The 13,224-nt window shown below is 40.0% G+C and overlaps 2 protein-coding genes across 2 annotated transcripts in view; both read right to left on the reverse strand.

The window, feature by feature from the left end:
* The window catches only part of LOC133518607 (galanin receptor type 3), a 135,818-nt gene that overhangs the window by 93,122 nt on the left and 29,472 nt on the right, over positions 1–13,224 (reverse strand). The gene's annotated exons all lie outside the window — the stretch shown is intronic.
* LOC133518661 (uncharacterized) lies at positions 5,313–9,204 on the reverse strand. Its single transcript, XM_061852338.1, has 2 exons — positions 6,569–9,204; positions 5,313–6,004 (listed from the first exon to the last, which is right to left on the reverse strand). Exons 1-2 carry the CDS (start codon positions 8,772–8,774, stop codon positions 5,589–5,591), a joined length of 2,622 nt encoding a protein of 873 aa, XP_061708322.1. The 5' UTR covers positions 8,775–9,204; the 3' UTR covers positions 5,313–5,588.

A 13,224-nucleotide genomic window follows, 5' to 3' on the forward strand; every position in this document is an offset into this window, starting at 1 on the left:
TCAGTTTAGTATTTAATCATTATTTTTTGCTTGTATGTAAATTCCATCTAAAAGTGGCCTTGTGGTCTATTTGCTGAATAAATGTTAAAGTTTGAAGTATGAAGCTTGCTTCCTAAGATCAAATTTGCCGAGTAAGAGCGTTTTCACACTGTCCGATCCGATCATTGTTGGATCGTACATCCACAATGCTCTAAAGCTTATATTGAAAATGACCTTTTTGACATAAACTTATATCAGCCTCTAGTCATGCTTTATGAACTGGTTACCTAAGCAGTTTATACTAATTCCTTTTAACACGAATTTATGTATTTAAACTTTATTGCACAAAATACAAATGTACAAATGGCGGATTTAATGCCTAATGACATTCTCTACCAGTCAACTATCGGGATAAACAGAGCCTGCCTGATATTTATTAGAACTATCGAAAACAACTGAAAAACTTTCCCATTAATCGTAAAAAAATGATCAGACGATTCCGTACGCAAGAATACACATCCATTCAAATACACAATAGGTACGCGTTTTTTTATCTTTCTCATTTCTAAAAGCTTTGCATAATAAATACAGACTTTAATATGAAAGTATCCTGAACGAAGTTACGTCACTTACGTCGCACCGTCTTCAATCGGTGACCTCCACCTTAATAATTCACACACAGACTAATAATTCATAGACGGCTTGCTTGTAACCAAAATATTGCTTATTTTCATAGTCGACATCTAGCGTCAAGTAGCGAATTTTTCAGTACCGCTACAAACCGAAAACCGAACCGATAAACGAAAAGTCAACAATTTTCAACTACTTAATATTATTACTGGAACTCTATATTCAACTTCTTCCGCTTATAGATAATATTAGTACCTGGACCCGGGTACGTCCTCGGATCCGAGTACGTCCTTAAACTACGTCCAAAAGAGAGGTATGGGCATTGTGAATGTCATCTCGCTTTGTGTGGTAGGGCACAACTAGTGGATGTCATTCCAGATTTAGAGCCCAACTGGAGAAGTACCTCCACCTTACAGAAAACAGCAGCCAAATAACACTAGACCCTACTCATAGTGTTGTGTTCCTGCCGGTGAGTAAGGTTGCCAGAGCGCAACGAGGGGTGGGGGGGGGGGATGCTAGGTTCGGCAAAGCGCATGTAACTCCTCTGGATTTGCAGGCGTACATAGGCTGCGGAGACTGCTTACCATCAATCGGGCCGTATGCTTGTTTGCCACCGACGTAGTATAAATAAAAGTTGTAAATATTGGGCAATACACTTTTCGTGTGTCGCTACACTCGTGACATCTAGTGTCAAGAAGCGGTAGGTACTGATGAATCCGCTACTTGACGCTAGACATCGACTACGAAAATAAGCAGTATTTTGGTTCCAAGCATGTCAAGGGGACACGCCGCCTTTGTATTAAATATTAGTCTATGGCTCCACAAAGGGTCCTTAAACTCGTTTGCGGTATCCACTTATTCCACTTGTCCTCTTTTCTTCGATCTTTAAACCCTGAGAGATTGGAAGATTGGAACCCTTTTAACTTAGATTTGGACAAAGGTTTTGTCGATCGATGGATGTCGGCAGTAGGTAGGTTTTATATCTTATAAAATGTACCTATCACAAAATCCGTTATATTTATACGTGTTGATGTGCCCGTCAGATTTGTGTGGCAGATGAGTCTTTGGCAGATCTCCTAGGATCTACAATGTACAAGATTGCCTGGCAAATATCGCCAGGAGGTATAATGAATCATATAAAATAAGGTTGATTTTTGTTTAATTATTTTTTAGAAATTAGTGAGTTTTGCTTGTCACCTATCGATATATCAAAAGTGTCCTTGTAGGTATTGAATTCAGTATATTCCAAGATAAAATGTCCCATGATTTGGTAGGTAGATTCAAGCGGCCGTTAGCGGAAAGCTGAGGAGTTCAAAAGTGGCCACGTTTTTTCATTTATAGTTTACCCCTTTCGCACTCATGGAATATTTATATATACGTAATGGCTTCCCGTTTGCACACTCCAATTATCCTCTTGAATCAGAAATTTAATCTTTCGATAATAGTTACAATGATTAGAAATAATAAAAACTATAAGTAAACTAAAACTAAATTATTACTAAATTAGATCTAAAATAAAACTAAAATAAATCTTATAATGGCCCCTGCGGCATAGCACCGAAGACGCTGACAGCATTTCCTCGCTGGATCATTAGACTGATGCGTTGAGCGAGGAAGCTGCCAGCTCTTCGATCTCCTGTGGCGTCTCTGAGTCTCTTCGACAGGTCTTTGAAGAGACTGAGAGCGCCAGGGCCAGAAAACATATCGTACTTTAAACTTAAACCACCACCAAAGAAATCACGCCCATTTTTCAGCGCAATAAGCGTGAATACTTGAGTAGCTGTTGTCCCGAGCGAGAATACGGCGGGTAATAACATTAACTCGTAAAGCTGCTTAATGGAAACTGCACACAGCTCTAACCATTAAACTTATAACATGGCTTCTCGCTACTCTGCGAATAATACTCTTTTAAAAATCATCTCTAGTTTATGGTCTTATTACGGTATTCAGAATTAATTTTTGTGTTAAGACGACGCATTGTAAATTTTAGCCTCAGGTAACATGATAGATCAGATATTCATGGCATCAACTTCATATCTGTAATTAACGTGACATGAAAGATGCCTCTTTAAACAAACATTTTCGTGTACAGGCGAATGGGACCAATTCAAGCCTCTACATTTTCCATGTAGATTAGTCTAAACACACACTTCAATACTGTAGTTGTTATTTTTCGATTCATTCTTGTTTTTTTACTTTTAACGGATCAATATCATAACAATAACGGACAATCATTGTGAGGGTCGCTAGAGACCTCATATACTATTGCCACTGTGACAAGGTATGACATTAAATTCCTTTACCATTTTCAGTCGGGGCAGTGTTACATTTGTTCTATTTCGTCCAATTTCCACCCAAACAAAAATCAACTCTATTTTAAATTCAAATTTCACTATCAAAATTTGCATTTAATTCTTATATAGCTGGCCTTAGCAGGTTAATCAGAGACGTAGACGTGTATAACGGGGAGTGCTCCGAGGAATTGTTCGGATTAATCCCTGCCGCTTCTTTTCGCCATCGCCCTACGCGACAACATTTCTATCCTCACCACTTAGATGGTTGGCATTCCTCAACTGTGCGTTTCTCCAGAAACTTCCTGCCTCGCACAGCTAAACTGTGGAATGAAGTATCAGTATTTCCGGACCGATACGAACTTCAAACCTTCTAGAAAATGTATGCCATCAGGTGATCCGTCTGCTAGTTTGCCTCCTGTATCATAAAAAAAAAACTTTCACTAATGATACCACAATGTTTAGAAATTAAGGAAAAATGGATAAATTCACTATCACGGCTGAGATTCGCACTCGCGAGTCGCGACCCAGGGACACCAGCCCGCCGCTCCACCTACCGAGCCACCAAGACTTACAAGTTAGACAATGGTGAAGAACTTTACGTTATTTAAGTAAGGAGACTTGAAACAGACCGATCTCCAGAACGTTTGATTCGATTTCATATCGAAAGAACTTTATGCCCTTATCCGTATACATACGAGCGCTGGTGGCCAAGCGGTAAGAGCGTGCGACCTGCAATCAGTAGGTCGTGGGTTCAAACCCCGGCGCGTACCAATGAGTTTTCCGGAACTAATGTACAAAATATCATTTGATATTTACCAGTCGCTTTTCGGTAAAGGAAAACATTGTGACGAAACCGGACCCAATAAGGCCTAGTTTGCCCTCTGGGTTGGAAGGTCAGATGGCAGTCGCTTTCGTAAAAACTTGTCCTTACGCCAATTCTCGGGATTAGTTGCCAAGCGGACCCTAGGCCATGAGCCGTGGCATAATTCCGGGACAACGCGAGGAAGAAGAAAAAGATCCATATACATAGATGACCTTGGTTTACCTCCTTACATAATTGTCATGAAAATATAAATTACGGAAAACAGAGCCGCACCGACGAAAAAGATTTAACAAAGGAAAGAAACTTGGTCGGTATTACGTCTGAGATTCAGAAACCTTCCTTTAAATGGCTGTCGTAATAAAAATGATGAAAACCTCTTTCAGTAAAGATATAAAATGTAATTTCGTTCGTAAGATTAGTAGCACACGCTCGTTTGCAACAAAGCCTCTTCTTTTGCCAATTTCCTCAAAAAAGTCTAATGGCGTTATTCATAAACGCGATACAAGTCTCAATTAGCTTTTTTTTTCGCTTCGATTTGAATTTCTTTTTCATTAATTTATAAAAAAAAAGTATGGTATATTTTAAACTTATGTTAGGTTCGCCAAACTTACGTTTAACGGCGAAATGAGGCACTCATTTTCAACGTTAGTACCTTAATCTAAATTATATGATTAACTTATAATACGAGTCAGCATTATTGATTGTAGAAAGGCATAAAATATATATATACAGCCGTAAATATCGGTGGATTTCTAATTTTTGACGCATAGCCTGATCCGGTACTTTTGACACTGACTGTACGCCACCAACGCCGCGTGGGCGATTTGCAGACAAAGGCTACTTTGATATAATCGTATTAATACGTAAAGTCCTACATGCAAACGCTCCCACAATCCCAAATAGCTCAACGTCCGGCGCTTATGTGTTCCGAGAACTCATAGATCACCCCCCAATAGATGCTGCAATAGGTATGAAACATTTATACATTTGCACTCACTTTGCACTCGTATTTACAAAGAAACTTGCGCGTAATTGTGTAACAAATCCTATTAATAAACTGTGTCCCGGGAATAAGAGTGGGATAAGGGTGAACACGTATAGATGGCTTTCCCGCTTAGACGCCGTGTGAACGATTTTGAAAGTTGGCATGTACAAATTTTGCTGTGACTACGGTATTCGATAAAATCACGTAACAAACGGAATACGGGAAAAATAAACGGCGTGTGAACCTAGCCTAAATCGTCTGTCAACCGGAGCCTTATGATTGACATGCATGAAATGTAAATGTCATACGATATGAATGCTGAATGCTCTACCTAGTAGTAGGTAATGATTATCGCGAGAATGCCAATGAATATACCGTCGTCATCCGATGACGTCGCATTTTATTCCAAGATGGCGTCGGTGGGCGACGTTTTTCGCGGGGAAAAGCTTTTGTCTCATTTATTTGTTCCGTGATGAAATGTTTTACTTTGTATTATCATTAATTCAGGTTTCATTCCTATCATCATGGAAAATGAGGGGCTTTACCAGTTGCCTTAAAGCTTTTTCACCTCAGCAGCTCGAACAAGCCTACTGTGCAGGATTCGGTGGTTTTCCAGGGGTCCATTCAATGAAGACGTTTATTTATATATGTAGAAAAATATGTTTATTCTGAATATGGCTTTATATAACCTTAAGTTTTATATGTAACGAACAAGGTGCGTATCGTGTGCCGAATAACGAGTCGAATGAATCCAGAAAGATGAGCGCGGAGAGGGGCGGTACAGGAGTTGTCGCCGCAGTGCCGCTAGATGTCACTGGTAGTACTAGATGCGCGAACATGCCCCCGGCCTTGGGAGCACCAACTCCCAAAGTAGTCATCATCCGTCGTGGTCTGCCGGCTCTGGTAGTAGCGGGCAGATCTTTGAAAAGCTGCGTCGAATTGTTCCTGTCGCCGTGAGGAGGTCGGCGACACGGTTCACGCCATCGCTCCCAGGGTATAGGCGCGTGACTCGGCCTAGCCGCCATTTGAGAGGAGGCAGGTTATCGTCTTTGATTAAAACGAGACTGTTTAACGATATGTCGTCCTTCTTTGTCTTCCATTTGGTTCGTCGCTGGAGCTCTGCAACGTACTCCTTGGCCCAACGACGCCAGAAGTGTTGACGTAGGGCTTCGATCCTGGCGTAGCGAGACAGGCGGGAAGGCTGCACATCCGTCAGGTCCTCGCTCGCAGGGCAGGTCAACGGCCGACCAATTAGGAAATGGGCAGGCGTGAGCGGGGATAGATCAGTAGGATCTGTGGACATAGGTGACATGGGCCGGGAATTCAGGATGGCTTCGGCCTGTGTCAAAACCGAGCTGAATTCCTGGTAAGTTAACCTAGCATTACCTACTACCCGTTTTAAATGAAATTTGCACGCTTTTATTCCAGCCTCCCACAATCCGCCAAAATGGGGAGAATAAGGAGGAATGAAACTGAATTTAATGCCATCATTGGCAGCAAAATCGACTATTTCCTTCGAACTATTTTTTAGAAATGTGGGAAATTCTTTTTCGGCCCCAACAAAACATTTTCCATTATCCGAATAAATTATATGAGGCTTTCCTCGTCTACTAATAAAACGTTTAAGCGCTAATATATAATCCTCAGTGGAGAGACTCGTAACAAGTTCCAAATGAACGGCTCGTGTGACCATACATATGAACAAACAAATATACGATTTAATAAGCTGAGCTCCTCTCCCCTTTCGATTAAGTATGAAAATTGGCCCGCCGTAATCAACGGCTGTACGAATGAACGGGAAACCAGGCTCTAAACGATCCAAAATAACATTACCCATGATAGGACTAAGTACTTTACCTTTCATTCGAATACAGGTAACGCATTCTCGCACTATTTTCCTTGCCAAATTTCGCGCACCTAAAGGCCAGCAACATTCACGCAAAGTAGATAAGAGTAGCTGCGGTCCGGCATGTAGCAGCCGCTTGTGTTCATATTTGAATAACAACACCGTTAACTTATGTTTACTGCACAATAACACGGGATGTTTTTTGTTGTAATCGAAACTTGTAGAATTACACAATCTACCACCGACTCTAATCACTTTAAACTTATTACGATCGTCTAAAAACACGTTAAGACCGGATATACGATTATATTGTTTACAATTCGTCTTAATCGGTTTATTTTTAAGTAAACTATCGTAGACGTCCGGAAATGATTGCATTTGTGCGAATCTAACTAGCATACGACGTGATGCATCCAACTCGTCCACCGATAATGAACCGGTTTGGCGGAGTTGTTTACGCTCAGAGTTAGTGCGTGAGTTTAATATAAAGCGGAGTACATACGCGCCGATCCTAATTAATTTAATGTAAGATGAACATCTATCGAAATTAAATAGTTCATCTTGCTGATTGCAAACTGAACTTACCGCGGTCGATCGTAACTCGGGTAAATTTTCGATTGCCGTATTTTTACTCGTATTGGCACTAATAAAATCCGATTTCGGGTCATGCAAGAATGATGGTCCGAACCACCATAAATTACAATCAATTAAATTATCTAAAGTAACGCCTCTAGACAATAAATCACTAGGGTTGTCTTCGCTTCTCACATGAAACCATATAGCATTACCGGTAAGTTCGTTTATTTGTGTAACACGATTTTGAACGAAAGGCTTCAATAGATGCGGAGACATACCTAGCCACGAAATTACTATAGTCGAGTCACACCAGAAGTAAACTTTAGTGAACACTAACCTTAAGGAATCAGTTATTTTCTTATAAAGCTTAGCAGCAACGAGAGCGCCTGAAAGTTCAAGTTTCGGGATAGTCAGAGACTTCAGGGGTGAGAGTTTACTTTTAGCACACAATAGTCTGACAGTTACATCTGACCCTTCATCATATGTCCGAATATAAGCGCACGCGCCGTAAGCATGCAACGATGCATCAGAAAAAATATGCAATTCCGTATGTCCAGTGTGTACACCCCTTACATGACGCGGAATCCGTAAATCGTTTAAACGGCTTAATGTATTTATGAAATTATTCCACATCGATTTAATGTCTTCTGGAACCGGAGTGTCCCAATCGATACGACTTAACCATAAATTTTGAAGCAAAATTTTGGAAATTATCACCGCAGGAGAAAGAAGACCTAACGGATCGTAAATCTGTGAAATAATCGATAACATCATTCGTTTATTTAAGTACGACGAATTAGGCAAAGGATCGATTTTTGTAGTGTAATACAATTCATCGCGTTTATTGTCCCAACCTACTCCGAGCGTTTTGTTCTGGCTGTGCTCACCAACAAAATGTTCCTTGGACTCTTCCTGTGTAACGTCACAATTGAAGGTCCACTTACGTAAAGGAAAGCATCCTGATTGCAGAACGTCATACGTTTTTTGACATATGTCAAGTAAGTTTTGGAAATTATCATCTCCCGTAATTAAATCATCTACGAATATATCTTGGTTGATAACGCGCGCGATGACGTCATCACCACATTCCAACGCTAACTGTCGTATACAACGTTGACTTAAATATGGCGCACTAGTTTGCCCATATGTAACCGTATTGAGTTCATAAACGTGTAATGGATCAGTAGGGTTTTCACGCCAGAGGATCATTTGCAAGGATCTCTGATCTGGTTGGATCAAAACCTGCCGAAACATTTTCTCCACATCAGCACAAGCAACGTACTTGTATTGACGGAAACGTAGCAAAATAGCAAATATATCGTTTTGAAGTGCTGGACCCGGCAGCTGAATGCTATTCAACGATTTATTCGTGGTGGTGGGAGCAGCGCCACTATATACAACGCGCAATTTAGTGGTGGCGCTCCCCTCCCTAAATATTCCATGATGAGGATGGAAGTAATTCGGAGTACCATAGTCGGTAACACGAGTCATGTGACCCATCTTTTCGTATTCTCGCATGAAGTCACAATATAAACGTTTATATTCCGGCAAACGCTCTAATTTACGTTCTAAGGATAAAAATCGAGTTTTCGCTAACGTATAAGAATCGCCCAACGTATCAGCTGATTCTCTTAGCGGCATTCGGACGGAGAAACGACCGTCCTCTTCACGTTTAGTCGTATCGGTAAAAATATCCTCACATTTCTGCTCATCAGCTGTAAGAATACTATCTACCTGAGGGATATCCTCGATCTCCCAAAACTTTCTAAGTTGAGAGTCAATCGATTGAGTGAAATAACAATGGACTTGATTATTAATGCGCAAGTTCCGTGTATTAATTGGACCAGATACCAACCAGCCTAATTTCGAATTTATTAAGTACGGCCCTGTTGGTAATCGAATCTTTTCACCGTCTAAAAGGTCCCAAAATATTTCTGAACCGATAAGTATATCAATTTCAGAAGGCACGTTAAAATCGGGATCTGCTAACTGAATGTTATCAGGAATACGTATACTATCTAAGTCTATGTGAGTCGAGGGCAAACTGGACGTTATGCGGGGCAAGACAAAGCACGTTATTGACATAGAATAATCCGATTGTTTAGATCGTAGAGTTACATCGCATGACTGATTTGTCTGTGTAACTATTTCTGCTACACCCGAGATCTGAATAGTGGACTGTAATTTTTTAACGTTTAATCGATTACGTAACTCTGCCGTTATAAAGCAATGTTCACTCCCATTGTCTAAAAACGCACGACACGTATGGAACTGATTGTTCGCATCGGCTACTTCAATTAACGCAGTAGGAAGTAAGCCTCGCCTGGGAACGAACCGGGTACTTTCCGCGCCACCTTCGCACTCGGCCATAGGCGCGCGGTCAGCGGATACAAAGCAGCTAGATGTACTCGGCACTGATAACGGCGCGCTGTGTGCAGGCGCACTCGACGGCCTCACGCACACACTATCATTGCGAGTATTATCCATATGCAATAAACTATTATGTTTTTGTTGACACTGTTTACACGGACCGAATATACATTCATTTAAGGAATGCCCTTCGCGTAAACAGTTATTACACAGGTTTTTATTTTGAATTAAGTTTAACCTATCTTGGACAGATAAATTTAAAAACTTAGCACACGTATAAAGTGCATGATTCTCGTTACACATCGCGCAGTTTCGGAAACGTTTATTATTGAAAGGCTTCGATTTATTAGCATTAACACTAGCAGAGACACAGCTAACTACTTGCGTAGGTTTATTTGACGTGTAATTAGGCTTAGTACTAACCGCGGTCGGTGCCTTGGAATGATTAGAGTTTATCATTTCTAACGTATCCGCCCGGTTTCTGAGAAACGATAAGAGATCTTCCAGCTTAACTTTCTTAGACTCATTATTGATTGACTTATCCGAGATAGACCCTATGTGAGATTCCCACTTACGCTCCGTGGTCGTATCGAGTTTTGACACAATTAAATGAATAATTAACGTATCCCACGAGTCGGTAGGTTCCTCTAACGTTTTTAAAGCGCGTAAATTACGTAACACGGTGTCTATCAGTCTACGTATTTGAGTCGAAGATTCTTGTTTCAAGGCTGAAATATTGAACAAGGATTTTATGTGATTATGTACTAAAAGCCTAGGGTTATGAAAGCGAATTTCAAGCAATTCCCATGCTTGAATGTAGTTGGCAGCCGTGAATTCTAACGCACTAATTACTTGTAATGCACTACCACTTAGTGATGATCGAAGGTAATGAAACTTTTGAATCGCGTCGAGATCGGAATGTTTATGGATCATGGTTTCATAAGAATGTTTAAATTCGAGCCAACGATCATACGAACCATCGAATGAGGGCAATTTAATTTCGGGTAGTTTAAATTTTGAAAACGGTTTGTTCACAGCATGATCACAACTTGAAATATTAACGTTATTTGTCTCCACACCATCGATTAAACAATTAGCGCTAGCCATAGTACCGAAATATAACTCCTCAAGAGTTTCTACGTATTCGGAATTGGCAGACATTTCTGTTTCTGGAGAGCAAAGTTCAATTTGGCTTTCAATGTCATTAAAATTTTTAAAAGTCTCTGTAGATGCTTGCATGCGTAATTTTAATTCTGCAATTTGTACTTTGGAAGGAGTCACCGATAAAAGAGAATCAACGAATTTTTTGAATTGCGTAAGCCGGCCTTTCAAGTTACCCCTTTGTTTGCGGAGCTCTGAAATTGTTGCCTGACTTTTTCTAGGTGACCCTGATCCAGAAGGAATAGTCAATTTAGCACCAGTTTCATCCCCCTCACCCATTTCGAAAGATTAAGAGAAATTGGAACTACTCACGTGCATAAATTCCAAACGGGTACGGTAGATCACAAACTGCTGCTGCGTGACTTGCGTAACGAGCGGCACTGGAATGCACAAAAAAACTCGGTTTTAACACAATTCGACTAGGAAAGGAATAGACGGGATTGGTAGACCTGACCGTTCACTGCTGCAGACGCTGCTGAGGTGCTGGTGTCATCTCGCAAGGGTATTTCGTCTTCCTGACGAGCTGACTTCTCTTGCAGTATCCGGCTCGAGGATCAAATTATGTGCAGGATTCGGTGGTTTTCCAGGGGTCCATTCAATGAAGACGTTTATTTATATATGTAGAAAAATATGTTTATTCTGAATATGGCTTTATATAACCTTAAGTTTTATATGTAACGAACAAGGTGCGTATCGTGTGCCGAATAACGAGTCGAATGAATCCAGAAAGATGAGCGCGGAGAGGGGCGGTACAGGAGTTGTCGCCGCAGTGCCGCTAGATGTCACTGGTAGTACTAGATGCGCGAACACCTACTTTCGTCACTCCAGGGAGTGAGACAAAGTAGCTTTTTGATTGAGTGAAGGCCATGAATACAGGAATAAAAACTTTACTTGATGTTGAATTTTTTTAACCTTTAATAATATTAACACATAGAACATATAGAACATATTATTCTCACTACTAAGGTGAAAAGTTGTATTTGTCACACGAGAGCATAGTTATTTTACATTTCGTGTTTTACAGTCCCTCGCTACGCTCAAGATTCTAACTTAGAATCACTCGCTTAAAATCAACACTCGCAAGAAAAACAAACTTTCCTCTCTTGTTGCACAATAGTTATTTTCACGTCAGCAGCTGGAACAAGGGTAATTTGCTGCTTAAAAACAGTGAGCAAAATCGCATTTTACTCACTGAGTGAGACAAAATAACATTCAAGTGACCTTCATTTCAACGTGCGGGGCCTAATACAAGTTCGAAGTATTTGGATTCTATTGTCTTTGTCCCTTTCACGTCATTAGCAAAAAGAAAGAGACAAAAAAGTGCATACGTAATTCAACGATATATTGACGGTTTATAATAGACCCCCGAAATAAGTCAGACCGCATCGTTCCAAAACACCCTACGAGTTTTCATTCGTAATAATTAAGTAATGAAATAAAAGTTTAAAATTTAATAAAAATACCATATTTTACGTATTTTAATATACAATCAAAACAATATACTTATACAAATTTACGCAATTGTTACGCAGTAAATAATTCTACTTAACGACTTTTAACGATCTCTACTATAGTTGACAAATAGTAGTATCCGCAATTCGGACCGCATCTTACAAAGTTTTTTTTTAACAAAAAAAAGTTGACGATTGAACTGTCAATTTGATGTTCGTTAATTCATTATTTTTGTATAATTTTATTGAAATTTCTTTCGTTTTGTTTTATTGCGGTAATTAAAGTTAATTGTTAGAATACCTTCAGAAAACATGAGTGAAATAATGATGAAGACGGATTATATTTTTTCAGGTTGTATTTTTTGATGGCTGACTGACGTGAAAAATTTTGTGTACTACACGAGATCAAAGTTATTTACATCTCGTGCGCTTTTGAGTCCCTTACTACGCTCATGATTCTAAATTAGATTCACTCGCTACGCTCGTGAATCTATTATAGAATCTTTCGCTTGCACGGGACTCAAAACAAGCACTCGAAGGAATATCAAACTTTGCTCTCTTGTTGTAGAAATTAAATTTCCTACTTTCGTATGAAAATATTTTAATTTGTATTTACGAGTATTTCGTAAAAGTATCAATAAGAATATTACATGCAGTACATAAGCAGTGAGCCTATTATTTTGCTTGCCTTTATGGGAATTCAGTGTGTTTGTTTGTGTGTGCGTGTGTATGTGAGTGAGTGGGTGTGTCTGTGCGTGACTACAAGGAAAGTTGCTTTGCAATTTGAGATTTGAAAACACATCTACTGCTAAAGAGAATTGTTTGAGCATTTTTGTACGATGCAACCTGATGACTCACGCTAGACCGGCCCGGGCCCAGGCGTCCGACACGTCATTTCCTATGACGGCTGATCGGGGATCACGACATGTTTGGACAATGTATTCTATAATTGTGAAGTTATAAAAAAAGAGATCTTTAGCTGTTTCAACTCTGATCACTGTGGTCAAAAAGCCTATTTCCAAGTCAATGTTATAAGACAACAGCAATCATTTACATATAGACCCATCACTGCCAGTCGAATGGAAAGGTTTAGAGAAGGTGTTATATCC

This window comes from Cydia pomonella, chromosome 6 (genome assembly GCF_033807575.1).
Source record: "Cydia pomonella isolate Wapato2018A chromosome 6, ilCydPomo1, whole genome shotgun sequence".
Taxonomy (NCBI): Eukaryota; Metazoa; Arthropoda; class Insecta; order Lepidoptera; family Tortricidae; genus Cydia; species Cydia pomonella.

What these genes read in the sequence shown, in the direction of transcription:
- LOC133518661 (XM_061852338.1), bottom strand. Translation starts at nt 8,774, where the DNA reads ATGCCGCTAAGAGAATCAGCTGATACGTTGGGCGATTCTTATACGTTA. An exon ending in TACCTGTATTCGAATGAAAG is followed by an intron (nt 6,005 to 6,568) that starts GTAAAGTACTTA and finishes CTATGTCCACAG; the next exon opens with ATCCTACTGATCTATCCCCG.